Below are 27,958 nucleotides of genomic sequence, written 5' to 3'. Positions count from 1 at the left end.
TACACATACCTCCTCTTAAACATTCACTTGGCTGCCAGCCTGTTAAAAGCCAATGTTCCAAGAGTGAACGTTAGAAAAGTAGTACTTTTAACTCATTACATGAACATAAAAAAGCATATTTGTATTTTTGATAGTACTCTTATTATGTTCAGAAACTCCTGGAAATATTTTCCTAAATTACATGCTATAAAAGCTATAAACTCCGAAATGTATAAAAATTATAGCTCCCCCATCCCAACCCAAAATTTATTTTTAAAGTAAACTTCATGGTAATAACAGTCTCTTATATAAAAGGTTTGTGTTATGTTTTTTATTTTGTTGTTTAAAATTGGGAAGGGAAGGCCCACACTATCAATAAATTTGATCGGTAAAATTACTTTTATTGATTTTTTTAATAAAAGGGATTTATAAAATTGCATATAAAGATAAGAATATGGAAATGGAATGGAATGAAAAAGGCATGTGGAGGGAATATCTTTTATTGAGTGTTTACATGTCTAAGTATTCACCTATTTTTACCTCATCATTATTTTAATAGACATAATAGAGCATATTGCACAGAACTTATGCATGGAAAACACCACAGTTAAAGTAAAGTACATTTTATATAATTTTAAAATATAACTCAAAACAAGAAATTTACAACATAAGACATTTTGAAGCACTTCTGTAATTTGTAGTCTTAAAATGATGCCTAGTGGTTTTGTTTAATGTTCTGAAGTGTATACAAATTGACACTTTTAGTGCAAAGATTTTATATTGGTTAGTAAAAGCACAGTCCTAAAATTGTTGGCTTTAAGTTACAGAGATAACAGAGAGGTATAATTTGAATTCACATCAGAGCTTTCTAAAAATGGCAACAGTACAAGCATGTGCCTCCTCAGGTATCCAGAACTCTTTGTGATTCTGCCATGGCCAAGGAATAGAGCTATACATCTGGACAAAGCTGCCACAGTTTCCCAGGATGCTTTGGAGGAAAACTTGGCATACTTTATTTCTCTTGTTTACCAATATAATACTCTGCTCAATATAAAATAAAGGGGAAAAATCAATATTGACTGAGCCTTGGAAGTTTAAAAAATTTGGCAGAGAATAGCTGTAATTGAGAGACAAAGTAGATTTTAGGAAAACCTACTCTGAAGAAGGGAGAGAAAGTTCTGCAGAAAATATGCGAGGCCTGCAGAGTAGAACTAAGAGTGCTACAGATGATCCGCACAGTGATGATGAGCGGAACTTAGGACATTGAAACAGTGCAGTTCATACCTGGTTTCCACAGCTCTCTGGCTCTAAAACGTCTCCACTTACTACAGAATTTTCAACGGTTGGAAAATATTACCCCAAATATTTCATCATCCCCATTACTTCACTTTAGCTACTGTACCCAACATGGATCCATCTCAGAGGCACCTTGAGTAAGTTCCTATTGTTTAAACACACATACAATAATAGTTAACCCCAGCACTAAAATTATATCAGGGGGAAGAGAAGTTTCTGCACCTTCAACTATTTTATGTTGCTCAGGTATTGAAGATCGTGTCCTAAAGTTAAACTAAGTTTCAGCTTTGGATTTTGGCTAGATTTAATACAAATTCTTCCCATCTACAGATGAATGTGTGGGCTGTACCTCATCCTTTCACTTCTGTTACAATCTCAATTTCTTTATGTACAGAAGGAAAAACAGAAACAAGTTTCTATTATTGTAAACTGACAACAAGCATCTTCACCTCACAGTAATGAAATCTAAAACAAGGCAGTTGCATTCATTTAGGAACATATTTAAAATTAAAAGTGCCATTGATCAGACAGATAATAAACAGAGTGCCGTGAGTTCATACGAAATTGATACATTCCAGTGGATTCCAACAACAACAACAACAAAAACCCCGCTCCAATTTAGCTTAGCTTAAAGTTCTATACAATGAATAAATTACATCTTTCTTAGGATAGTGTTTCTGTTACTCCTACATCTCAGAGAAATTCAAAGCTAATTAATTAAAGTAAGAAATTGTATAGCATGGGATAACATTTTGAAAGAATGAAATGATTTAGAAACACCAATCAGCAAAGATAATTTGATTAGCTGTGCGGAAGTTTAAGTCATTAAAACTGATTAATGTTTTTACACAGTTTTATTCTATGTAATCCATTACCTACTCTATGCTCTGTAGTTAAAGTCTAACAAATGGTATCAGATAATTCAAGACTGAGGACTAAAATACTTTCGGTTTATCACTTGCCTTCCTTCACCAACATTTTTCCAATGGAAAATTAGCGGCAAGTAGTTTTGCAGAAATTCATTTCTGGGGGAACTGTAGTTTAAGGAATCCGAATTAAGGATTATATCTGCTCACATTCTTCAAATAAATTCTGGTTTAAATATGGCTGCTGTTTTGTTCTGAACAGTCACTGTCCCACAGAAATTACAACTGCTGTTTAATAAGAAATTATTCCCTGTGCTTTCTAACACCCCTGGCCTGAAAACAGTACAACGTGTTTGTGTGCACTCTCAGCTGAAGTGGCGAGCAAGGCGAGCAGATCTATAATCAGCTCGCAGCTGAACAAAGGAGTGAAGGATGTTCTTGTCCAGATTAGCAAGTTGCTCTCCAGAGCAGACCTGCTTTAAGTTATCTGGTGCTACAACCAAAAGATTGCAGAGCGCATGGAGGGTGTCAAAAAGCTGTAACACCAATGGAATCTGTTCGAAAGAGAGAGAGAGAGAGGAAAAAAAACAGTAAAAATCCTCAAAGTGTAAGTCTTATAATGAAATAGCTGCTGCAAAGTTCATCTAGAATGTCAGTGCTATTTTCCACACAGGAGACTCATTTGTGTGTTCCGTAAAAAACAGACTAAAGCAATTTTTAAAAGCCAGATTTAATTTTTTAAAATGTATATGAATTTGAGTACTTTTGTTTTAGAACAAATGTGAGATGTGACCATTCAGAGAATGTTTGAAAATTGTTCAAAAAACCCCAAAACAAAACAAAAATACCTGTAACAAACCACCACTACCCCTCACCAGTATTATAGTTACACTACTTATGACTGAGGTGGCATTTTTATAATACCCAGTTACATGCAATTATAGCTTTATGGAAGACGCTACATGCTTATTTCTCATTTTTGGTAAAGTTCAGTTTTATTTTTGTTATCCCACCATGAAAAAATAGTTTGCACAAAGAATTTTTCATATTTTTTGTGTGCTCTAAAATGACATGACCTTGATTTATTAAAGCTTCAAAATTGTCATGAACTTAACTTTCATTAAGGACAAGTACTTCTGCTATTTGAAGGAGCTTGGTTTGGAAATAAAAATGAGTCAGCTTCATAACACTTTAAAAGCATATAACAAAATGAATTATATGGAGATGGCTGGGAGCTTCTGTTCGGTCTCATAAACACAAGAATTAGCGGGTGTTCAGTTAAATTAAATATGGCATATTCAAATCCAGGAGGAGGAAGTACTTTCATACAACATGTAAGTAAACTGAGGAACTAATTGCCACAGGAAGTTGTGGCCAAAAAGTTAGCACAATTCAAATACGGATGGGACATTTAGGATAAAAAGAATATCCAGAGTTATAATAGTTGACAGTAATAAATTTTGCAAGAGACTAATTCTTAGATGTTTGTAGTCTTAAATCTCTAACTAAAAGGAATTAGGAGGACACCTAATATGCGGGGCTGATTATATTACATCTGTCTAACGCAGGGTTTCTTGCACCTGCCTCTGAAGCTTCTGGTACTGGCTACTGTTGAAGACAGAATACTGGACTAGATGGACCACAGGTCTTACCTTGTCTGGTAGCGCGCACATTCCTAACTTATTTCAATATGCAATCCTACATACACATGAAAACACTCAGTGTATTTTTGAATTACATTGAAAATAATGCATGTTGGTGTGTAGCAGGCATTTGCTACTCCCTGTTGAAATACCCACAACGACCTTGACCTGCTCCACCTTAAGGTGTCTGTAACAAAAAAAGCAGCCAGTCTGAACCAACAAGAACTGTCTAGAGGCCATTCAAGGTCAGCTGCTTGCAGCACCAATAAGGATTAGTTCTCCAGCAGCTAGAAGGGCTGGAAGCAGGCAGAAGCCAATCAAGGCCCAGCAGGCAAGATAAAATGGGCTGACTGCTTTTTCCAAGGGCCAGTTCTGGTTGGCTGGGACAGGGAGGAAGATTTCTCCTGCTTTAACCCAAAAGGCCTGGCCTGGTCAGGGACCTAACTCTGACTACACCATTTGGTTAAGCCAGCAAAGGACTTATGTTTTGGAGTTTTAAATCCCAGGTGGCTATTATGATTTATAAAATCAGGGCAAGCTTGCTTTGTGAGATGCTCAACTGACTCAGGTAAGCTCATGACACAAGGCAAGTGAATTTAGGAGACAGATATGAAGACTATTCAGAAAAGACGGTCTTGCTGGCATAATTTATTAAATGAGTAAAGCTGCTGCCATGGTACAAGGGCAATCTAAAGTCTAAAATGTATGGTAGGTTGTGAATAGAAGGCAAAAGATGTGAAATGTGGCTATATGAAGGATGACATTTTTCAACAAAAATATTGTTTCACTATCCAGGCATTTTATATATGCTTCTATAACACCATATATATTAAGTATGCATACACTAACCTTAAAGTCTTTGGCACACTTCCTGTATTCAGCCACATCACAAATTGCTAACATGCCTCCCATGCAACTGTAGGAATATTGCTGTAGATGTTCATAAATAAGTCGATGAAAACGAACTCCAAGCTCCATCAAAACTGTGTCCACATTCTTACCATCCATAGACTTTCTAATCTTTTCCACTTGCTTTCTGACATAGCCACATACTTTGACACAGGCCTATAAAAAGATTGCTTGTAAGTTAACTGATTAGAGAGAAGTTTCCCCTCTTAAAAAACATTTGGAAAGCAGAGTCTCAGATTAATCACAAGCAACGTATAGAGCACTGGCTCACACATAATGGTCTGTGGATCAGCAGCTGACCAGTTGCTGCTGGCATTCCTCATTTTTCAGGAGAAAAACTGCATTGAAAGACATCCATAAATACATTAATATGCCCTAATATTACTTTTCTGGGTAAGAAATTGTTGCCATTATCACTGGGAAGACCTGCAAATGGGAAGGCAGATCCATAACAAACTCTCTATTAAGTTTTGGTCCATGTTAATTTAGGTGGTATTTTGGTGAAGGGGGAAGTTTGTGTTTGTACAGCACCTAGTCCAGTCTGACTGGGGCTGTTGGACACTATGATTATACAACAAAACTGAGAATACTCCCACCAAGTTTAGGATCCACATTGTGAAGGCGTTTGAGAATCCTTGGCATAGAGTGAAACAAGCCTGAATGTTAACCAGATGTATGTGTAATTGGGCGTACACTATCAAAATGCCAATACTGGTCAAATTATCTTCAAAATGCTACTGTTTATTACTGACAAATCTCTATTTGTTTACTCACATTAGTATATTGAATCAAAACACTGTTTTCATCTTCTGGTTTAAAATCTGTCTTCTTTTGTTCTGCAGCCAAGATGTGCTTCATCTGTCCAATCATACAATTCAGTGTCCTTTAAAGTTAAAATATAAGACGTGTGTTTTAAAATAAAAGTTTTCATTTACTTGGTTTTAACATTTAAAAATTCTGAAGTTATCCCACATAAAATATAAGCAATTAGTGCACAGTGAAGTAGAAATCCCCCATGATCCACCACTTCTACAAATTCATGAACATTAAATGAGTTTCACCATTTAATAAAAAAAAGACGTTCACGGTAAAATGAACTGCAAAGACCAAAAATATTTTTGAAGCTGCTGTGCAATACAATTTTACTACACAAGACAAGTCTGGTTTTCTGAAGGTGGTAGGCGCATGAGAGACAGATAGAAGCCTTTGAGAAGTCTCTGCTCCAAAGTTCTCTTTATCCTGGAGTGCAATACAGTATGTGCTGATTTTAAAAGGAGACACATTAATTGAAATATAACCCATTTAAAGCCAGTTCTTCAGAATAGCCAGGCACTCTTCTTTGCTGGGGAAACCAGAAAGACTCTGAAGTGGACTTTCTAGACCTAGTTCAGTAACTTTATAAATAATAATACACGGTTCAAGCGAAACAGCATCACAGAACACTTGCAACAAGAAAGAATCTTTCCATTCACCAATGCTGGTCACTTGTCTTGAAATATCTAGTGCAATTTTATTTGCATCACATTTCTTCTCTTCCCCCTAGCAGTTATCCTTCCTGAACATTATCTAAAAGTCAGAAATGTTTATTTTACAGTGAATCCCAAAGCTGATCCAGGCAGTGCTTGAAGATCAAGCAGCTGCAACACATAGAGCTCATTCTCCCAAGTGACTCTCCCTGGAACACTCATTTTTGCAGAACAGATTCTCTCACTGTTTTCTAGGGACTGTAATCAGCAAAAATGAAGCTACATAGCTTGGACTATGAAAGCTCCACACAATTTGAGGGAGGGGAAAATATACCTAATCCCAAAACAAGGAATCAAATTAATTATCTTCCATGCCTATGAAACTCAGACTCCCATTCTGGCTGTACTTCACTTTACAACCTTGCCCCAGCCAATAACAGAAATCAGAGTCACATCCCCCTGCTCTTCCAATTCCCATTTTTAATATACATGAATGTAAGGCAATCTATTATGGATATGTAGAACAGCAATGCTAGTTCATTATGATGGCCCAGGGACTAAAATCAGCTCAGCTAATCATTACAGGGGAAGAAACATCATTGTGAATACTCTTCAAGGGTCTGCTATCAGACATTGTCAGATTCTGGATAACATTGAAACCAACAGTGCCTGGGAATCTACCTTTATTTGTTACCAGACAGTGCCCAAGTCCAGCGTGATCTATTCTTGGGGCTCTTTCTGGTATTTTGGTGCTCATGTAGACAAAATGGTGTGCAAGTAACCACATTTTTATATAAGTGATTTGTCTCAAAATTGGTCTCTCTTTTACAGAACCACCACAAACATGTAGTTGTCTGCAACACATAGGGGCTTGTGAAAATCCCATCCTAGGTGACTTGGGAACACAGTGCCATTGACTTCCAACTGGACTTGTGCTCCTCCATCACTTAGGCACTTTTGAAAATCCCCCCACAGTCTTTAGAGATTATTTATTGTACACAGAACTTAATCATCTACTATGACACTGAGGGCTCAGGCAATCCTGTCTAGGTTTGAACCCGTGGCTCCAGAGAGTCTAAGTATTTCAGACTTGATGTTTAAACCATTAAGGCATTTCCAGCAGCAGAGGCTAAAATCTCCATTGTTATCCGTGTACTTTCTCCCATTTTTCCTTTCCTTCCATCGCCATAGCAAATATTTTTAACAAACCACCCCTCAATTCCTTTGCAATTTACACACTTTGAGACTCTTGCTCACCATGCAGAAGGTAACAGAGCTAGGATACAAGGATCAATGCTTGTTTTCTCTTCTACAGTTCTGTTATTTGCCCTTTGAGATGGAGTGGACACCTAATAAGTAATGCTTATATGGCACTTTTCAAGGCATCACAGACATTAATTTTCAATTCCCCTGGGGGTGTATTATTTATATCATGAAGGGGAAACTGAGGCACGGATCTTAAGTGACTGGTCGAAGCTCAAACAACAAATCATTTGGCGATATGGGAATAATACAAATCTCCTTGGTACAAGTAAACATATAGATACTCTGTAAGTAGAGTACTTATGTTGTGGCTCTGCTCCCTAACATTAAGCATTACCTCTTTCTTGTCTTTTTCCACTGCAAAATGACAATAATACTTGCATTTATAGTGCTTTTTCCATCCATAAAAATCACACCATTTTATATAGGAGGTAACTGATGGACAGAGATTAAATGAATCACTCTGTCTCAGAGCAAGTCAATGTCAAACCCAGAATACACTCAATTCTCTTGACTCCCAAGATATACATTACACCACGGTCCAACTCAAGCAAGCCACTTAATCTCTTTCAGTCTGTCACACATACTGCTCTTTAAATACTTTAACATTTCAAGTTTCAACATTCTGTATGTGAGCTTTTCCCCCGCAGCCCAAAACAGGAAGTGTTTTGGGTTTTTTTTTTGTTTTTGTTTGTTTTTTAGAGAGACGGAGGAAAATTGTGAATTATCTCATTCCCTCAACACAAAAGTGGATGAAGGATTTTGCTCACTCTTCCCAAAAGAATTAGTCTCAGGTCAAAAATCAAGCATGGAAAAATTTCAGCCTCCTAAAATTAGTTTTTTCTTGACAAAAGTTCAGTGTGATCATTGATTTTCTGTCTGGATTTCCAAGGAAATAAATTCTGTGGTTCTAAATGATTACTTCCCAGCAGAAAAAACATGCTAAGGCAAAACTTTTATGTTAAAAATGGTAAGTAGAGCAGTGATTGATGGGAAGTTTAAAACTTCACTTGCCTATCAATGCCCACGTCCAGTTTCATCTCCATTTGTTCTATTATATCCTTTTTCTTCTGAAGGCATTCAGATAACTTAGGAGAAGAGCTATAAAATAGTAGGGAAAAAATCATAACATAGTCAAACATAATGCAAATCAAATCCATTTGCTTTGGTTGCTAGCGAGAACAGGAGTACTTCAGGATTCCCCACCCATCCTCTCCCAGAAAGTCCCAGACTGGATGCAGTTATCTGTCTTTGTAATCAAGGACTGATGGATGGAGCTACTTCAAAAGCCAGAGACCCCACAACTGTATTTGCTGACCCAGAGGTGGGCGACACTCTTCTGTAGTTCAGAGGGAGTTGCCCCTGGACTGAGCACTCTGCTTCCATTTTGCTGCCAGTCCCCAGTGGACCAAAGAGTGAGCCAAGACTGCTGTGCATGCCAACACGCTGCACATCAGCATAATAGACTAAAAGATTCATCTTCCAAATTTACTGATTACAAGTCAGATTTAAACAAACACTGTACTTTCCACAACTTCCATCATCAATAACTTGAAATTATTCTTAATCCAAATTTTTTTAATAAAAATATTGAACTGTATTAATAGTAACACAAATGAAATTCATAATTTCTAGCAATGATGACCATACAGATTCAGAGAAGAAATGCAAAATAGAACACCTGACATACCTGATTAATGGCATCAGATGATCATTAAACTGCTTGTCAAACAAGTGGAAAATAGTATTGGCCTGGTGTACAACATCCAGGAAATAAAGGTTTGCACTTTTAGAGTCAGGAGAAGGAATGCCTAAAGTGAAAACATTTATTTAGGATCATAAAAAAAGAAAATGCATGTAATCTGTATCACTATCCTAAGGATAAGGGTAAATTTTTCAAAAGTACTTAAGTGAAAATCAGTGGGATGTAGGCTCCTAAGAACTTTGAAAATGGGAGTTAAGCATCTAAGAGCACGTCTACACTAGAAACATAAATTGACCTCTGTTAGGGTGACTTGCAAACACTGCAGTGGTGCATGTCCTCACCATGAGCACTTCCACCGACTCAAGAGGGGCAGTGTGGAGGACTGAGAGCCTGGGCGTTAAGTTCTACACGTAGTTCCCCGCTGGGAGCCGGACTGCGCCTCTGGCTCTCAGTTCCCTGCCGCTGGGCAGCACCAGGCTCCCTGTGTGGAGCCAGGTGGGCGCAAGGAACCTGGGCAGCAGCTGGACTGGGAGCCAGAGGGCAGCCAGGCTCTGAGTGGGACATGTGCAGCCCAGCTGGGACTGAGGAGCCTGGGAACTGCTGGGCTCTAGCTGGAGCCCCTCCACCCACCCCAACTTTCTTGTCAATTTCATGGCTCCATGCTGGAATGACAGCCAACAGCCGAGTTAAGTAATGCAGTGTCTACACAGATACTGAGTCAACCGTCAACCTAATTATACCAACGTAAACTCTACGCCTCTTGCGGAGGTAGAGTTATGATGTTGGTGTAATAGGGCACTTATATCGGTGGGAGCAAGGCTGTAGTGTGTACACTGACATAATTAAGGCAGCTTATGCTGCCTTATGTTGACCTAATTCTGAAATGTAGATCAAGCATAAGTCAAGAGATTTTTTCATAATTACCCTAAAAGCCTATATACAATATTCCTTGTATGCAGATAGGGTAACTTCAATGGACTCCCACTAATATTAACAGGAATTCTGCCTATCAATGAAAGGCAGCAAATTGTACTAAAGACTTATAACTATGTAACCATATCTATCATATGAAACAGGAAAAAAAAATCTTACTTTGATAAGTTTCCCTAAAATATTAAAATATACACACACAAAAGAGGTTTTTTTAAAAAAGTAAATACAACGAGAAAAGTCTTTCTATATAAGAAATGTTCCTCTATACAACATATACATGTAAAAACACAAACACACTAAATAAACATACTATATAAAAACCTTATTCTCTTTTTATGGAGAAGGTAAAAGAAGTAGGAAGGGAATGATCATACTCAGATTCTTATGATGCAGGAAATAAAGCCTCCAGATATTTCTGAATAATCACTGTCTTTCAATCTGTACTGATTTCCCATATGTAAGGTATGCTTCAGAAGCTTATACTTTGGCTTCCAAATAAATGAGATAAATTAATTCCCTTAATCAAGACACCTTGCACAACACTAACTTGCACAGATCTCAAGGCCAATCACTGAAGAGTATGAAGTGCTCTGAATGCATTGACCAATGAAATTAGAAACATTAATATATGCTATTTTATAATGAAATACCACACATTTAAGAAAACAAAGACAGAATTATGCTTACCAGCAAGTCCAGTTTCCAAAGCATAATCAATGTGCTCAATACACAAAAACTCCACAAGCATAGAAAAAATTCTGAATGCATTCTTCGGTAAATCAGAATGATCAGAGAGCTTTAAAAAGAACAACAAATATTTTGATACTTTGTGTTAGAACTTGGTGTCTACACTTGGAAGTTTATTTGAATTAGAGTACAATGTGAATTTAAAGCATACAAGGTATTTCAGAATAACTCCATATGTGGACACACTTATTCCAGAACAACAACGTGACCACACACAGAGCTGTTCCCGAATAACTTCATGTGTAGACAATCCTATGTACACGCTTTTTAAAAATATATAAATAGTGATCGAAGACTTAGAATTACAGAGCACTTTCAAAATAATAAAACAGATCCTCAGACATTATAGTTCCATTGAAGTCAATAAAGTTTTTACATTGGCTGAGGATCTGCCCCTATATATCAATATATAATATAGGACTATAGACATTCATCACATGTTGAAATTTTCATACATACATTTGAGTAGGCAGGTATGCTCAGATTTTTAGAGTTGCATGTTTGAATAACTGATACACACTTATTATGACCATATGCAGTGTCACGGTAACAGTGCACATCTAACTCGTCTTTTGCATGGTCAGTTACCAAGCGCACAAATACAATTCCAGTAACTGCATGGTGTGAGTACATTTTTATATGCACATAATTTTAAAATCTCATCCTAGATAGAAATCTGATGCTCTGCCTTTTCCTTTTCATAAAACAAGCAAGCAAGCAACACTATTTGGGCTTTTAGAACTTAAAAAAGGTGTCTCTTAAAGTTGTCTGAACATCAACTGGACTTCGGTCCTTTGTAGTTAAAAATATCTGCAAAAGTAAGATACCACCTCTTCCTGCAGCCCCCATGGACCTGGAACGGTGAACCGCGGCCTGTGGGAGCTGCGATCGGCCGAATCTGCGGACGCTGCAGGTAAACAAACCCTCCCAGCGGCTTTCCCTGAGGGGCCGTGTGCCAAAAGTTGCCGACCCCTGCTATAGACCTTTGCAGCACAGGAGACCTGGACCGCTGGCATTTGGAGTTAAACGTATGCTTAGTTTAGGTGTACAAAAAAAACAAAAATAAAAACGACACATTCTTAATTCTTCAAATGCATTCCTTTGAAGTTACTAATTTTGAATATTCTTTACCTTTAGAAGTTTTTATTTTATGTCTCCCTGATAAATTGTGCTTTAAAGTTTCTAGTTTCATCTGTTTTAGTTATGAAAGTGCAACATTCATTCATGCATGCAGAAATACCTGAATGTATTTTACTCTAACTTTACAAACAAATCAATCAATCTTGGGCTGAGACCAAACTTGAAAAATTTCATCCGAAAAGGAATTTGTTTGGGGGAAAAAAAAAAAAAAATTATGCACAACTGAAAAGGAAGGTTAGAACAGAAGTTAGAACAGAGCTATAACTACAGCAGTTTTTACCAATGACCACTATAATGATAAAATGAATAATTTGTCTATGCATCATGCTGTCCCTTTGACATTCTCAACGTTATCTGGCTGTTATCTGAATATTAACCAGGGTTGTATCTATTTCTGCTATAATCATGGTTACACTGTATCCTCTCAATATCTAATATATTAAAAGCTATTTAACACACAGACGGTTCAGCAAAATATTTTAAGTTCCATTTTGTTAATTTTAAGGATAATTCTTATAAATAGATGTGTGTATTTACAAAAAATGGTTTTGGCTTCTCCTTAAGTTAAATTTTGTAATTAAACTTTAAATAAGTTAAAGTTTGTAATTAAATCTAAGGTTTTTATTAAACCTTTAAAGCACTACACCCACACAGCCAATGAGCCACAGAAAAACCTATGATTTATATCAATAGTAAAAATTCTATTTTGTATTAGGCACAAACATTTGAAAACAGTAAAGGATTAAAAGAAGGTGAACAATGCAACAGTAAAGATTATTCCCCTCAGTCTCTCAACGGTAGTATTAATTAATAATGGAAGATTGATACATGTGACAGTTGAATGTTTGGAGGGAAATTATCTACTATTTTATTTTATCTAAATTAATTTTATTTTTGTCACAGAGTTTAAAACAAGAAGTTACATTTGTACAACATATCAAAGCTGTTATACTAAATGCTAATCAATTCTAAGGACTGATTTAGAAACAAAAACAACATTAACAGCTATTTTTATTCCAATTGGTTATAAATAGTGTTTTTAAAACAAATGGTCAGAAGTTTCCTGTAACTCACTTTTGTTAAAAAACAAGAAGTCGATAAACAATGTCTGGCGTTACCTTACCATGACCCTGATTTTAAAAAGGTAATTAATTTAATTAAATAAGACCCAAGTCCTTGCCTCTGCACAAAGTCCCCTCACCACCTATTAGACTTCATCTAATGGTAAAACAAGATGTGATCTTTGCATTGAGGGTGTAAACAGTTGCTTCTTCTAGCTCAATTTTGGTTTTGTGTGCCGTTCAAATTATATCTATTTATAGCAGTCACAGAAAGCAGACTTACTCTATGACATCTCTCAAAAGCTTGCTTGGTTTCTTGCAAAAGGTTAACCACCACCTCTTGGGAGAGAAAGGTTTCTCCATGGGTATCAATACTTGGGCCCAATGGCAAGTTTGTACGTTGTCTTATTCTCTCTTTGAGATCTTGAATACTAGAATACAATACACCAGAGGGAAATCTCACTGAGTGGAAATTTTAAATGTTCAAGTTTAACAATACATTGGGAATATTATAGTAGTTAACATGGTAAACAGAAGCGTAAAATATAACTTAATAGGTGCACATCTGTATTTTGAGTAAAAACTTAAATAAATAAAACCTTGCGAAGCGGTCAAGAAAAACTTACCAGAGCTGACAAAAACCTATTGACATTACCAAACACGTTAGTATGCACAACCCACTCCTCAAATCCCACAACCACGACCACACCCACACTACTCTGCCATGCCCCTCCACACCCTGGGGACTAGATACTCCCCACTGCATGACACAAGTAATTCCCAGTGAGTTCAATGGTGTATATTTATATCCTGTTGTGGAAGTTTAGAGCCTCCCCCCACCCCGAGACTCACACTTAACACACACCTCTAAGACACTCACAACTCCCATTGGACTCTCTTTCCACACTAGTTTTTCTGTCTCTTACACACCCCAATGCACCTGACAATCATACCACTCCAACATTCACTCAATAAGCAGCCCTGGCTCAGTCTCACATGCCCAGACTCACCTCCATGCACACTCCCCCAAATTCTACCAGCACTCCAGTCATCTCAGTCTGTTTGTTTTCTCCCCTGCAACATCAGATCTCTTCCTGCCACGTCATTATTTTTCTCTTCCTTCCCTTCCCCCAAATCAGTTTTCTTCTGTGACCCACCAAAACCAGTAAACCTCAACAGCAGCTCTTCAAAGATGCAGAAGCCTCAGCCTCTGTCCCCCAGCTAAGTTTCAAGCACCCTCCTGATGGCAGGCACCTCACCCCTCCTCCTAGCTGCTCCACTTGCTGTGCCACAGTAGAGCCCTGCGCGGATACAAAATTTGTATCCGCAGCCGATCGACAATCTGTAAACATGGTCCGTGAATACAAAGGGGATGTCCGCAGATTTGCGGGGCTCTAGTCATAGGGATGTGTTATTTGAGAGCTGAGCTTAAGAGGACTGAAGTCATCGTTGGTCACCAGCGGGTGGCACTTTTGGTCATACAGACCACTTTGGAGATAAAATCCCTGCACATTGAGCCCTGAAGACAGGACTTGCGACCAAGAGGGGACACTTCCTGGGCACAGACTGGTAGCAGCCACAGGGTCGTCCATGATTAACCTGGCTACACCAGATCAGTAATAACCCTGTGGAGCTTTTAGATGCCTGAAATAAAGCCGTATAATGTGGCTATGCGCATTCGGTGCTACAGACCCTCACCATCTAAGCGTGTGGTTGTTGCTGAGGAGGAGAACCAAGAGTTCAGCTCTAGCCCTCTCTGCTGCTGGATTCTTTGAAGCATTTTATGGAACTTACTCTCTTCTCCTCCCTTTCTTATGTCTCAGCATGAAACTGCCAGAGCTGGGCAGAAGAATACAGGGCAAAACAGCAGGGCGACTCCAACTCCTGCTCCAGTCAGCAGGGATAAAAGAGGGAACAGACATGACCCAGGGGAGCGGGGAATTACAACTGCTGGTCTTCAATCCCCTTCCCTCTATGCACTCAGGAGAGAGGGAGGCTGAAGGATCCAGCAGGGCCTTGGAGCTCTCCTTCAGACCAACAGTGTAACTACAGCAGCTGCACTCACCGCATGGCAACTTAAATATTAGGTACATTCAGTTTGTTTTTGGAGCCATGAGGGCTAACAACTACAGAGAAAACTTAGATCATGCAATTGGTCATACTCGCCCACAAAAGCTTTGTATTTGCCCCAGATGAGTGGGATTTTACAAGACTGTCTTAAAACATACACATTAAAAAATTCTGATTCCTTCATAAACAAAAGGAAAGAATGCATAACTGCTAACACACTTTCAGCTGTGCACAGAGTCTACATTTCAAAGATCCCACTTTGAGTCTGTCCAATTTGATCACCTAGGCTCAAATGTAAGGCTTCTTCACTATATATTTTGCAAAAAAATTCCGAAGCACCAGAAAAACTACTCCTATTCAACTTTTAGTGGTCAACTGTTGCACAGGTGGTAGTGTGATGCCAAGTTATTTCAGGGTGTGTCAGTCTTTAGCCTTATTACAGTAATAAGGCTCACACTAAGCCTGAGAAAGATATTAGATAAAAGTATTATATTTGTTGCAGAAAGGTCTGCTAGACACTAAGGCTTAAGTTTCAACTTACTTGATGAAGACATTAAGTTTAATTTCATGTGACTATATAATGGATTTATCTAGCATTTCCTTTGTATCCAGAGGAGCAAACCTTTTAGTATACGGTAATATAATGTGACAACACAAGTAATACAGAAAATAACGATTGTTTTGGAAGCCAGCTTTTATGCAGATGATCAATGTACAGTTTAAGTGATGTTCACTGTATTTTTGCCCTTTATTATATTTTTCCCTCTTTAAAAAGAAACTCACCCTCCAGTGCCAATGGACCTCTTCTGGTGGTTTTTAGAATCATAATAGCGTTGCAGAATCATAGCGCTCCTACTTTTCAAATAACCAATTTCCACCTCAATGTAATTCTCCAAGTAGGAAATGAAAATGGATTTGATAAGCTTAGACAAGAAAGTCTGCTTATCAGTACCCAAGTTAAACTCCATCAATTTGCTTGAAAGATTAGTAGTTCTTTATGCAAAGGAAACAGAGAAAAAAAATGTTGCATTTGTATGAATTACAGTATTACATGTTTGCAACGCACCCAGCACAATGGGATCCCAATCCTGACTGGGATATCTGAGCCTTACCAAATTTAAATGACAAAAAACTCTGTATAATTTATGCACATATGTACTGCTATAAGAAAATGGCAGGCTGTGATTTTGTTGTGGAAACTGCATCTTTCAACACTCACCACAACTTGGCCCAGCCACCCCTCTCCATCATGACATGGTGGGAGTGATGGGGGACGTGGAGGAGGACAACAGTGGGGCCTGGGACCCGTGTGGATGAGGGCTGCACAATCCTGGGGGCTCGTCCCGCTTGCTGCCTCCCCCTGCACCAAGTGCTCCCACCTGCACTCAGCCCCACTAGCACTGGTGCTGCCAAGTTTTGCTTCACCCAGTGAAGTGGGCTGGGTCTGCTGACCAGTCGTATCTCCTGCGTGACCTCAAGGATTTTGCCTTCCTCAGCTGCCAGAATGCATTGGGGGACAGACTTGGGGAGGACCCAGTGAGTGGCGCCAGGCAGGAGCTTATGCTTCCCACAGGGTGCAGGGCTGGGAGAGGGAGGCCCAGCAGTGCCAACCACCCACAGTGTCTCTAGGGGTTTCTGAGTTATGGCCAGCTCTAGGGTGCAAGGGCTTGGGCCCCCCTACCCCACCCTGGGGATTGGAGGAACAGGGGGGTTCTCCAGACCCTTGTGGAGGGTAAAGGGCCCTGCTTCCAACTCAACACCTAGTCAGTTACAAAGCAAGAGTTTAGGTCCTGTAACCCCAGCCACATACACACCTGCACCCCAAACCACAACTTCCACAAATTGTGGCCACAACTTTTGGACCCCCCGCCCCCCCCGCCAAAAGTCACAACTTTCTTACAGCTTTATACATATGGGAGAAGTGCAGTCAAATTGTCAATTACACTTTTCATATTACAAGAGTAGGGTGTTTATATACTTTGCTAAATAATAATTTCAGTCTCTGATTCCTTAAAAATCTAGACACTTTCTTTAAAAGTACAACAGCTGTTTTTGAAAAGGTCACACAATTTAAAAAGGAAAACTGTCAAGGCAGATGGGCAGCAAAATAGTTGTCCAATTTTTAGAGGAAGTTGGAATTTTCGTCCTTTCTTCCCACCTCTTAACAAGAAATGAACCTTTCACAAGATGCTACTGACACAACAAAATGTTGATAATCAAATTTATAGCTACCTTGTATACAGCTCATAAAGATTCTTAAGATACTGTTCTGCATCTGACTTCCTGTGTTCTTCTAAATGATCCTTTACATTACTCTATAAAATGGAGGCGTAATCTCAGTTAATAAAATAAGAAAAATCAACATTTCATATTATCTACAATAAATAAAGCTCCATGTTTGTCATGGAGGTCACGGAAGCCATGGATTCCGTGACTTTCTGTGACCTCCGTGACTTCTGCAGCAGTCTGGTCAGGCTGGCCAAGGAGCTCAGGCAGCCCTTAGGTCAGGTGCACCAACTGCTGCTGGGGAAGTCTCGGGCTCTCCCCATTTTCCCAGGAGTTTGGGGGCAGGGAGGAGTCAGGGCTTGGTATTGGGATGTGGGGTATTGCTTACCTGGAGTGGGGGGCTCCCCAATCCTCAGCTCCCCTAGCTCCACATGCTACCTCTGCTGGCAACCAGGCACCGCCCCCACTAGCCATGGTTCCCAGGAAATGGGAGCTGCAGAACTGGGGCTTGGGGCAGAGTGGAAGCAGCAAGTGGAGCTAGGGTTGCCTCTTCCCAGGAGCTGGATAGGGAGCCTGTCCCAGCCTCACCAACCCTGCACCTCCCCTCCCCTCCCCGAGCACCCGTGGCGCCCTCCTCCTTCTCCCCCTCCACCCCCTCCCCAAGTTTTAGACAGGGGTATTTTTAGTAGAAGTCATGGACAGGTCATGGGCAGTGATTTTTTGTTTACTGCCAGTGACCTGTCCCTGACTTTTACTAAAAATACCCCTGACTAAAACTTAGCCTTAACAATAAACCCTCAAGAATGTACTGCATCTTATATAACATAGTCATACATATTTACTTTTTATCTCAATTTACAGATATCTTACATTTAATTCCAGGGTTTTAGTTCAACGTGTTTAGTTTAAGAAAACTAGTTTGGAAGTGCAAGACATCTGCTGTTTGAAATATCTTTGAACTGCTTATGCACAAGAACCAAGAAATAAGTGCCAAAGCATCTGATTTTCTAAGCAAAAAGACTGGAAGTGTACATGCATTCTTTGCACACAGACAGAGTAAATGAACAACTGATGAACAAGTGAATAATTTAGATCCACTTACATGCTCGTAAGTGAACAGATCACTCCTCCTTCAAGGAAAGCCCAAGAATTAAATCTAAGGAACCTTCAATTTTATGAGTAGGTTCTGCCAATACTGTTCTAGATAGGAAGAACAAGATCTTCCACACCTACAGGGAAGTGACTTTACACACGTGAGTAGTCATGCTGACTTTACTCACATGTATAAATATTTGCAGAATGAGGGACTGTCATTTTCAGCTACAGCAGGTTTTCATACATTAGCTATAGGACCCTATTCCTTGGCATAAATTATTCTGGCATATTCGATGCTAGCCTCACACTGGAAATCTGATTCCAAGAGTGAAAGGATTAAAGACATTTACTAAACATAAATGTTTCTTCTCCACAAATTTTGGATGTTGGGTCTGCAGAGATAGACTAAGTACATGCATGACATTACCAGAATCATTAGTCAATATATCTATTCTTCCAGTTTATGTCTGCATATATTTGTATTTTATGTATTCTTGATTACATTGTGCTTACAGTACACAAACAGCTACTTTAATATTCTTAATTGATAGTTTAAGTTGTAATTTTTAAAAAAGAGCAATCAAATGTGATTTTTCCATGATTAAGGTTACTCAAAATATTACAAACAATATAGATTCTTTGGGATTTTGTTACAAGAAGTACTTAAGGAATTGTCTTACTCATTCTTAACAACAAACTTTAATATGCCATATTTAAAATACCTGAAGTTTGACTTCAAATATATTTTGAATAAGTTTGGCCAATACAGTCTCTGGACTACTAAAGATATCTCCAACTTGTTTGTTCACTCGCTGACAGAGGATGGCTGTATCTTCAAATATATCATTCCTCAAGTAAGGTCCCTAGAGATTAAAGGCACATTACAATGTAATATTTCCAAACCAATAGATATCAACAATAGTAAAATGCATGCACAAATAATTGACCCTAAAATAAAGGTACATCTGGTTTTAAAAACGTTACCTCTTGACATTGTTTTATGTATACATCAACACAGTGGGAATAGCCCTACGGGATGGAAAAAACAATCCAGAATTAAAACATGTTGTTTTCTATGCTTACAGTATTGTGAAATATTATCATTACACAAAGACAATTAAATAAAGAAAATGCAGCAATTATGGAAAACGGTCTGCTTAGTTTTAACAGAAAATTTATCAAAAGGATGAACTTTCTCAGACCCATTTTCTTCAGAAGTCTAGATCAGCTTCATTACTGTATTCTGGTACAGGTACCTAATGCATCATGTGCTTTTAGAGTTAAAAACTCAGTCTTTACCTTGAAGTGAAGTAAAACAGCTGCTACTTCTCGCATTCTGGAAATTTCCCCCCTTCTCTGTGCATTGGTAAACTCCTGAATCAATTGCAACTCTAAATCATGGTACTTACCTGAAAAGAAAAAATATTCATCAGGCTTTGCAAGGAAGTTTTTGACAAAGAAACGAAGACAGCTGAATGTTATCAATAAAAGCAGATTAAAGAACTAAGCAACGCAAGTTAAGATTGAGCAAAACTGGTTGAATGGGAGAGGAAACTTACTTGCTATTTTTGATTTTACTTCAGAAAACCTGTTAAATCAAAAAACATACTATTAATCAAAACCCACATCAAAAAAAATTCAAACGAGTATTAACATGTTAATTGAACACTTTTGCTGTCAATTGTAGTTAAGAGTTTAACAACATATGGAGCAGGAAGACAATGATGTTTCAAGCTTTATCTGTAAGAAATCCATAAGAAATTAGTATAGAATTTACAAGGAAATAAGTACACTCAAATTAGGTTGTTTTCAGCAAAATTTATCAAGTACTTTGAGGTGTATGTTCAAAGGTGATCCTAAATACACTCATCATGTCAAAAACTATTTTAAAAAATCAGCTGAGGCCAGGCACCACGAAAAAAACCCTGAAGTTACACAATAAAGTTATAGCTCTTCCAATGATTATTTAAAATGTTTGAATTGGATTTTACCTGTCAAAAGGTAATTCCTGTGCAATCAGATGCAACTTCTGAATAATATCAGCTGCCTCTTTAATCTGTTGGGGGAGGGAAGTCACAAGTTTACTAAAAAAAACAACCCTAAAAGTTATGGCCGTAGGACTTCTCTTTTTCTTCACAATTTCCCCCCTCCCCTCTTTTTAAAGTTGCTTGGTATCCACGTGGAAAGTAATACCTGCTTCAGAACTCTCAGCATGTTTTTATTAGGTCAGATCAATCTTCATGTCCCTACTAGTCGCTCATACAATTTCATGTAAACACAAGCCTCTTTTTGTTATAGGGTCACAATAAAGCATCTTAAATCTCTAAAAACCGCTAGCTTACGTGTCTAGTGCTACTGCAACGTTACAGTGTGCAAGGGATCAGAATTCAAGATTTAGCTCAATCTCCCACTTCTGAACTAGAAAGGTCAGAGTAATGCTGTGATGTTCTGCTAAACCCCAGGGTAAAGTGGCTTGTGACCGTTCCAGCCAGGTCAGAAGCGGCACTAATAAGTCCCAAGTAAAGCTGCACCCTGACTTTTTTCAACTAGAAAGGGCAATCATGACATGATGCCTGGAGGATTAAAGTAGAGCATGGCGAGAGTTTCTAAGATCATGCTAGGGGAGGGGAATGGGGAAGATATCACATACAAATTATTTCCTCTGAGGCAGAGGCTATGTTTCAGATGAAAGGGAGTTTAATCCTGGGGCTATAAAATAACATCTTATAACAAACACCCTTGTCAATATTTAGTTACAAAAATATCCCAAGTGCAGTTAAAGCAGTTTGCAAACTCCTATTTGCCCATAGACAGGAAAACTTTTGATTGGTGACTAAGATAATTTGTCTTTTCACTGTCAGTCATGATAAAGGGTGGCTGAACAGATTTTAGTGACAGCTTTGGCAGGTTAAGTTAAAATTATGAAAATACAAATCACAGCTTTTGCAATTTTAAACATTACAGCTGGATGTTACTGAAGCCCTTTAAAAGCTGAAGTTTGTGGACAGCCCCAAACAAAATGCCTCCATGATGGTTTTGGAAGCTCTATTCTTGCAGCCCTGGGAACTGGAGGGCACCTTGAGGGTGGGGGGTGTAAAGAAAATCCTAGCCACTGTGTTAAAACTGGGGCTGTCAAGCGATTAAAAAAAGTAATCGCAATTACTTTTTTTAATCGTGCTGTTAAACAATAATAGAATACCATTTATTTAAATATTTCTGGATGTTTTCTACATTTTCAAATATATTGATTTCAATTACAGAATGCACTGTGCTCACTTTATATTTATTTTTCGTTACAAATATTTGCACTGTAAAAAACAAAAGAAATAGTATTTTTCAGTACATCTAATACAAAGTACTGTAGTGCAATCTCTTTATCATAAAAGTTCAACTTACAAATGTAGAATTATGTACAAAAGAAACCTGAATTCAAAAATAAAACAAGGTAAAACTTTAGAGCCTACAAGTCCAATCAGTCCTACTTCTTGTTCAGCCAATTGCTCAGACAAACAAGTTTGTTTACATTTGCAGGAGATAATACTGCCTACTTCTTGTTCACAATGTCACCTGAAAGTGAGAACAGGCATTTGCATGGCACTGTTATAGCTGGTGTTGCAAGATATTTACGTGCCAGATGCACTAAAGATTCATATGTCCCTTCATTCTTCAACCACCATTCCAGAGGACATGCATCCATGCTGATGATGAGTTTATAATGATCCAAAGCAGTGCAGACCGACGCATGTTCATTTTCATCATCTGAGTCAGATGCCACCAGCAGAAGGTTGATTTCTTTTTTAGTGGCTTGGGTTCTGTAGTTTCCACATCAGAGTGTTGCTCTTAAGACTTCTGAAAGCATGCTCCAACCTCGTCCCTCTCAGATTTTGGAAGGCACTTCAGATTCTTAAACCTTGGGTCGAGAGCTGTAGCTATCTTTAGAAATTTCACATTGGCATCTTCTTTGCATTTTGTCAAATTTGCAGTGAAAATATTCTTAAAATGAACAACATGTGCTGGGTCATCCTCCAAGACTGCTATAACATGAAATATATGGCAGGATGCAGGTAAAACAGAGCAGGAGACATACAATTTTCCCCCAAGGAATTCAGTCACAAATTTAATTAATGCATTTTTTTTAAACGAGTGTCATCAGAATGGAAGCATGTCCTCTAGAATGATGGCTGAAGCATGAAGAGGCATATGAATCTTTAGTGCACCTGGCTCAAATATCTTGCAATGCCAGCTACAACAGTGCCATGTGAACACCTGTTCTCACTTTCAGGTGACATTGTAAGTAAGAAGCGGGCAGCATTATCTCCCATAAATATAAACAAACTTGTTTGTCTTAGCGATTGGCTTAACAAGTAGGAGGACTGAGTTTACTTGTAGGCTCTAAAGAAGATGGTATGATGGGATAACATGATTTTGGCAATTAATTGATCTTTAAATATTCATGGTAAATAGGCTCAATGGCCTATGATGGGATGTTAGATGGGGTGGGATCTGTGTTCCTATAGAGAATTCTTTGCTTGATAGCTGCTTTCTACTACCTGAAAGGGGGTTCTAAAGAGGATGGATCTAGACTGTTCTCAGTGGTAGCTGATGACAAACAAGGAGTAATGGTCTCAAGTTGCAGTGGGGGAGGTTTAGGTTGGATATTAGGAAAAACTTTTTCACTAGGAGGGTGGTGAAACACTGGAATGCGTTGCCTAGGGAGGTGGTGGAATCTCCTTCCTTAGATATTTTTAAGGTCAGGCTTGACAAAGCCTTGGCTGGGATGATTTAGTTGGGGATTGGTCCTGCTTTGAGCAGGGGGTTGGACTAGATGACCTCCTGAGGTCCCTTCCAACCCTGATATTCTATGATTTGCTGGGTATCTGGCTGGTGAATCTTGCCCATATGCTCAGGGTTCAGCTGATCGCCATATTTGGGATCAGGAAGGAATTTTCCTCCAGGGCAGATTGGAAGAGGCCCTGGGGGTTTTTTGCCTTTCTCTGTAGCATAGGGCATGGGTCACTTGCTGGAGGATTCTCTACACCTTGAAGTCTTTAAACCATGATTTGAGGATTTCAATAGTTTAGACATAGGTGAGAGGTTTATCGCAGGAGTGGGTGGGTAAGATTCTGTGGCCTGCATTGTCCAGGAGGTCAGACTAGTTGATCATAATGATCCTTTCTGACCTTAATATCTATGAATCTAACAAAAAACCCTACATTTATAAGTTGCACTTTCATGATAAAGAGATGGCACTACAGTACTTGTATGAGGTGAACTGAAAAATACTATTTATTTTATCATTTTTACAGTGCAAATATTTGTAATCAAAAATATGAAGTGAGCACCGTACAGTTTTTATTCTGTGTTGTAACTGAAATAGATATATTTGAAAATGTAGAAAAACATCCAGAAATATTTAATAAATTTCAATTGGCATTTTATTGTTTAACAGTGCGATTAATCACGATTAATTTTTTTGTCGTTAATTGCGAGTTAACTGTGATTAACTGACAGCCCTAGTTAAAACCACCAACAAAACAATGATGCTAGATTTGACAGGATTAAGGAGATATGATCATCATGTGGTCTCCCTGCCAGTTCTGTTCTTGTGAGCTGGGAGAGGGCTCGTAGGCACTACAATCATACGACTATTTTTATTTTTGCACAATTAACCAACTTCTTAAGCGAAGGTCCAGAATTCAATAACACCTGTGTACAATACAGCCATAACAAATCAATTTTCCATGGCTTCTACTTCAATCCACATATTTAGTTTTTAATTAAATCAGACCTCAATGAACTGTGTTAAATCTAAATAAATACAGATGCTATAAAAAAAAAGTTAAAGACTAGAAGTACCTAAAGAATTTAGAAAAATATGGACTGAGATAAACAGGAGGAAGTTTTAATAAATAATTCAAGGTAATATATTTTAATCCATGTAAAGGACAAAACAGCAAAATGCTGATTACAGAGCAGTAATGCAGAGAAGGATTTGAAGATGACAGCAAACACATTAAACATGAGCACATGGTGCAATGATGTTGCATAAAGAGCAAACACTAATCTGGGTATATCTGATAAAACTAAGAAGGTGATTATTTTATCCATCTTTAGAAAAGTGACATCTGGAGCACTTTGCTCACTTATAGGCTTCTCATTACAGAAAGAGGATTGGTTAACCATTCCCTCGAAAGCAGGGCAACAGAAGTGATGAGGAACAGAAGATATGCCTTCATAAAGAGGCTGAAGAAATTGGATACATACAGTTTGGGGAAGAGACTGCAAAGCAGAGATACAATATTACAGAAATAAAAATGTGGGAGAATTATGCAGAGTAGTTAAAAAGTGGCAAGATTGAAAGAACAATCCAAACGTAGAAAAGAGAAAAAAATCCAACTTCAGGAAAGAATTTGGAAGCATGAGGTCAATAAGGCAATAAGGTTTACTTATTTACAGGGAAATCACCAAAGCACAATCATTAAGTGTCCAAGAAAGAAATTATTTTAACTGTGGTAAAAATGTTAGAGTAAACTCTGCACTTATGTGGGGATAATGCAAGGGCAACCCAGGAGGTGCCATTAGCAGTGATACGTACAAAGACATTTGGCCTCTAAGATCATATAACAGACAAAACTATTGATATTTTATTTTTAGAGCGCACACAGAATTGGACTTAAATTGTTGTGGGTACAGGGTGATGGTAAAGCATATATCTAAGCAGGTTCTCCCTTATTCCTATAATCATTATCTCTATTTATGATTTGAATTAGGAAGTAATGTTAAAGTTACAGAGCACAATCAATATGCAAGCACCAGACTTACATGGTATCTACATAGGATTACTTGTACCTAGAAAACCTAGTTTTTACTCCCAGCTCTGCCACAGGCTTCCTTTGTGGCCTAAAACAAATAGTTTGGCCTCTGCCTCATTTCTCTCCTTCACACCCACATCTGTAAGATGTGGATCCTACTTCACCAGGTGGTGTTAGAATTAATTCATGTTCGTCAAATCCTTTCTCCACCTTAAAAATCTATTCAAATATTTTGGGATCTTCCAGTGGAAAGTGCTACGGAACTTCTAATTATAAACAGCATGAAAATACTAGCTACTTAACAATGACACTTACTGTAGTAGGCTGAAAAGTAACTATTCTAACCTGCGCTGTTCTATTTAAATCCCATGTTACTACATGGGATTTTATATGGGGGAGAATGGTAAGCACCTTTTTAAAAAAATGTATGCAAGTTTTATTTGTGTCTAGCTTAGAAAGTTACAACATTTTGACAAATAACTTTTATATACAGATCTGGAAAAGGTTTTGCCTGCTTGTGATGCTTTTTATTTATTTATTTATTTAAACTTTAAACCACTTCTCATTTTTCTTGAAAGACAGGAGCACTTTTTCACACAATCTCACTGATTAATGCTGAGTACCAACCACCAATTACTGTATACCCACAGGTTTCAGAGTAACAGCCGTGTTAGTCTGTATTCGCAAAAAGAAAAGGAGTACTTGTGGCACCTTAGAGACTAACCAATTTATTTGAGCATGAGCTTTCGTGAGCTACAGCTCACTTCATCGGATGCATACCATTTTCGGTATGCATCCGATGAAGTGAGCTGTAGCTCACGAAAGCTCATGCTCAAATAAATTGGTTAGTCTCTAAGGTGCCACAAATACTCCTTTTCTTTTTGTATACCCACAATGATTCAAACAACACTGTGCAACTGGCTGCTACGGAGTATGGACATATGAAATGGTTAGTTTCTAATTTCCTTATGATATGTTTTCAGCTAAGCAGTAAGGGGATGACTATTAACACTGAGCTATGACTCACATCTCTCCCACACGATGTATTTCAAGTAGAGCCAGCCATCTTTAACATTTTTGCCAGGCCTGCAAAATTAATTTTTGCCATCCCAAATGTAGCAACTCCTATCCACCATGCACACCATGCACAGTACTTTGGGTTAGTGTGATGATTCTTTGGGATACATCTCAAATGTAACATTTATTTTACATACTGCATGGAGTTCTCTCTGTATCCTGTTTCCTGCAGCAGCTGGGCTCCACTTCTGCAGTTTGTTCCTTTCAGTCCCACTGGTCAGTTTATACTGATTTATGCTTTCACAGTGATCTTTGTAAGGAAGGACAACTAGAAACTTTCTTCTTTTCAGTTCTTTTAAGAAGTAACTCAGCTTTCATGCCTAATTCGCCCAAATCTTGGTGAGGGGAGAGAACACACCACCATATGCTGTACGTAGCCCAAAAGGACACTCCAATTACAAGTATCCACAGCCAGTAAACTGGCCCAGCACAACAAAATCTCAGAAGTTGTGTTCAAAAACTTTATGGATTATTGGGTAGAATTGAAGTGAGGAAGGGGTTCAAAGAAAAAAAGCAAGAGATTTCTGTGTGCATTCTAAAGCTGCCCTCTCAGCATTTTTCAAATCTCTTATAATTTCATAAAATGAAAAATGCCAACACTGCCAAATTAAGAATCACTGAATACAAATGCTTTATCAGCAATCTGCAGGCTAGTGTTGTTAATTTACATTTCAGAACAATGAAACTTTAAGAAGTCAGTCACTCACTGGTTTGAAGTTTGACCATGGTAAGTCATGGTAGCAGCTTGTAATTAGGGCAGCACTGCTTATTGCTTTGAACTGCTTTTATCCCGCTGACAGCTCTTACCTTTTCAGAGTTTGTAAAAACATCAGACTTCAGCTCTCCATCCAGAAACTCATTAAAGTATTTCATCAGTTTCTGAGCCTCCACAGCCCGTTGCCGTGGCGTGTTTACCCCCTCCAGTTGGTCACCAAGGTGACAGACCTTAGTTGCTACATAGCTGATGTGCTCATCTAGTTCTTGGAAATGTTGGAAGGCAACCTGGGAGAACACAGACATGCCTATAAAATACCCAATTTTTCCACTTACTGTACTTAAAAAAAGTAAACAATCGATTCTATCTAGTATCAGTCAGAATGACAAGCAAACCAAACTGGACACCTAAATTACAAGCTCAGTGCTCTCAGAGCAGGAGAGACAACTCCTGTGATGGGAAAAGAGATATATGCTTCATTTATAGTGTACCTCTAGTTGCCCAGTGTTCACTTACTTGCTTTACACTTTTCTGAAGAGCCATATAACCCAGTGGTTCTCAACCCATGGCTGGTTTCCAGCCCAATCAGCACACAGCTGTTGCCCATGTGACATCCTCAGAGCCATACAGGTAGTATATATATCGTGTGGATTCAGCCCACATAACACAATGAGCTGCCTATGCAGCCCACAATGGCAAATAGGTTGAGAAACACTGATATAAGCAAACACTGAAGATGAAAGGCAATAGTCTATAATCCGACCTGGAATTTTAGTATTTTAAAACTAATAAAACAGGTCGTGGCCCAATGCTCAGCTGATGTAAACTGATGTAGCTCTACTGAAATCAGTGAAGCTATGTTGATTTTCACCAGCTGAGGACCTGGACCCATATCTTTTAGCAGAGATATTTATGTAAAATACCAAAAATAACTTGTAAAGTACCAAAACTAGAT

The 27,958-nt window shown here is 38.4% G+C and overlaps 1 protein-coding gene across 1 annotated transcript in view; it reads right to left on the bottom strand.

The window, feature by feature from the left end:
• Nucleotides 1-463: 463 nt before the first annotated feature.
• The window catches only part of EXOC5 (exocyst complex component 5), a 49,704-nt gene continuing 22,209 nt past the window's right edge, over nt 464-27,958 (bottom strand). Inside the window, exons 4-18 of the mRNA XM_077819570.1 lie at nt 27,096-27,290; nt 20,391-20,455; nt 19,959-19,987; nt 19,699-19,808; nt 19,384-19,428; nt 19,122-19,262; nt 17,311-17,393; nt 15,862-16,071; nt 13,292-13,439; nt 10,748-10,856; nt 9,113-9,233; nt 8,437-8,523; nt 5,468-5,576; nt 4,634-4,849; nt 464-2,695 (exon numbers count right to left, since the gene is read on the bottom strand). Coding sequence (XP_077675696.1) covers nt 2,507-2,695; nt 4,634-4,849; nt 5,468-5,576; nt 8,437-8,523; nt 9,113-9,233; nt 10,748-10,856; nt 13,292-13,439; nt 15,862-16,071; nt 17,311-17,393; nt 19,122-19,262; nt 19,384-19,428; nt 19,699-19,808; nt 19,959-19,987; nt 20,391-20,455; nt 27,096-27,290 — 1,857 coding nt within the window. The 3' untranslated portion in view covers nt 464-2,506. The remainder of the gene's footprint in view (nt 2,696-4,633; nt 4,850-5,467; nt 5,577-8,436; nt 8,524-9,112; nt 9,234-10,747; nt 10,857-13,291; nt 13,440-15,861; nt 16,072-17,310; nt 17,394-19,121; nt 19,263-19,383; nt 19,429-19,698; nt 19,809-19,958; nt 19,988-20,390; nt 20,456-27,095; nt 27,291-27,958) is intronic.

This window comes from Eretmochelys imbricata, chromosome 6 (assembly GCF_965152235.1).
Source record: "Eretmochelys imbricata isolate rEreImb1 chromosome 6, rEreImb1.hap1, whole genome shotgun sequence".
In the NCBI taxonomy this organism is placed as follows: domain Eukaryota; kingdom Metazoa; phylum Chordata; order Testudines; family Cheloniidae; genus Eretmochelys; species Eretmochelys imbricata.
This window is presented reverse-complemented; position numbering and strand designations above follow the sequence as displayed.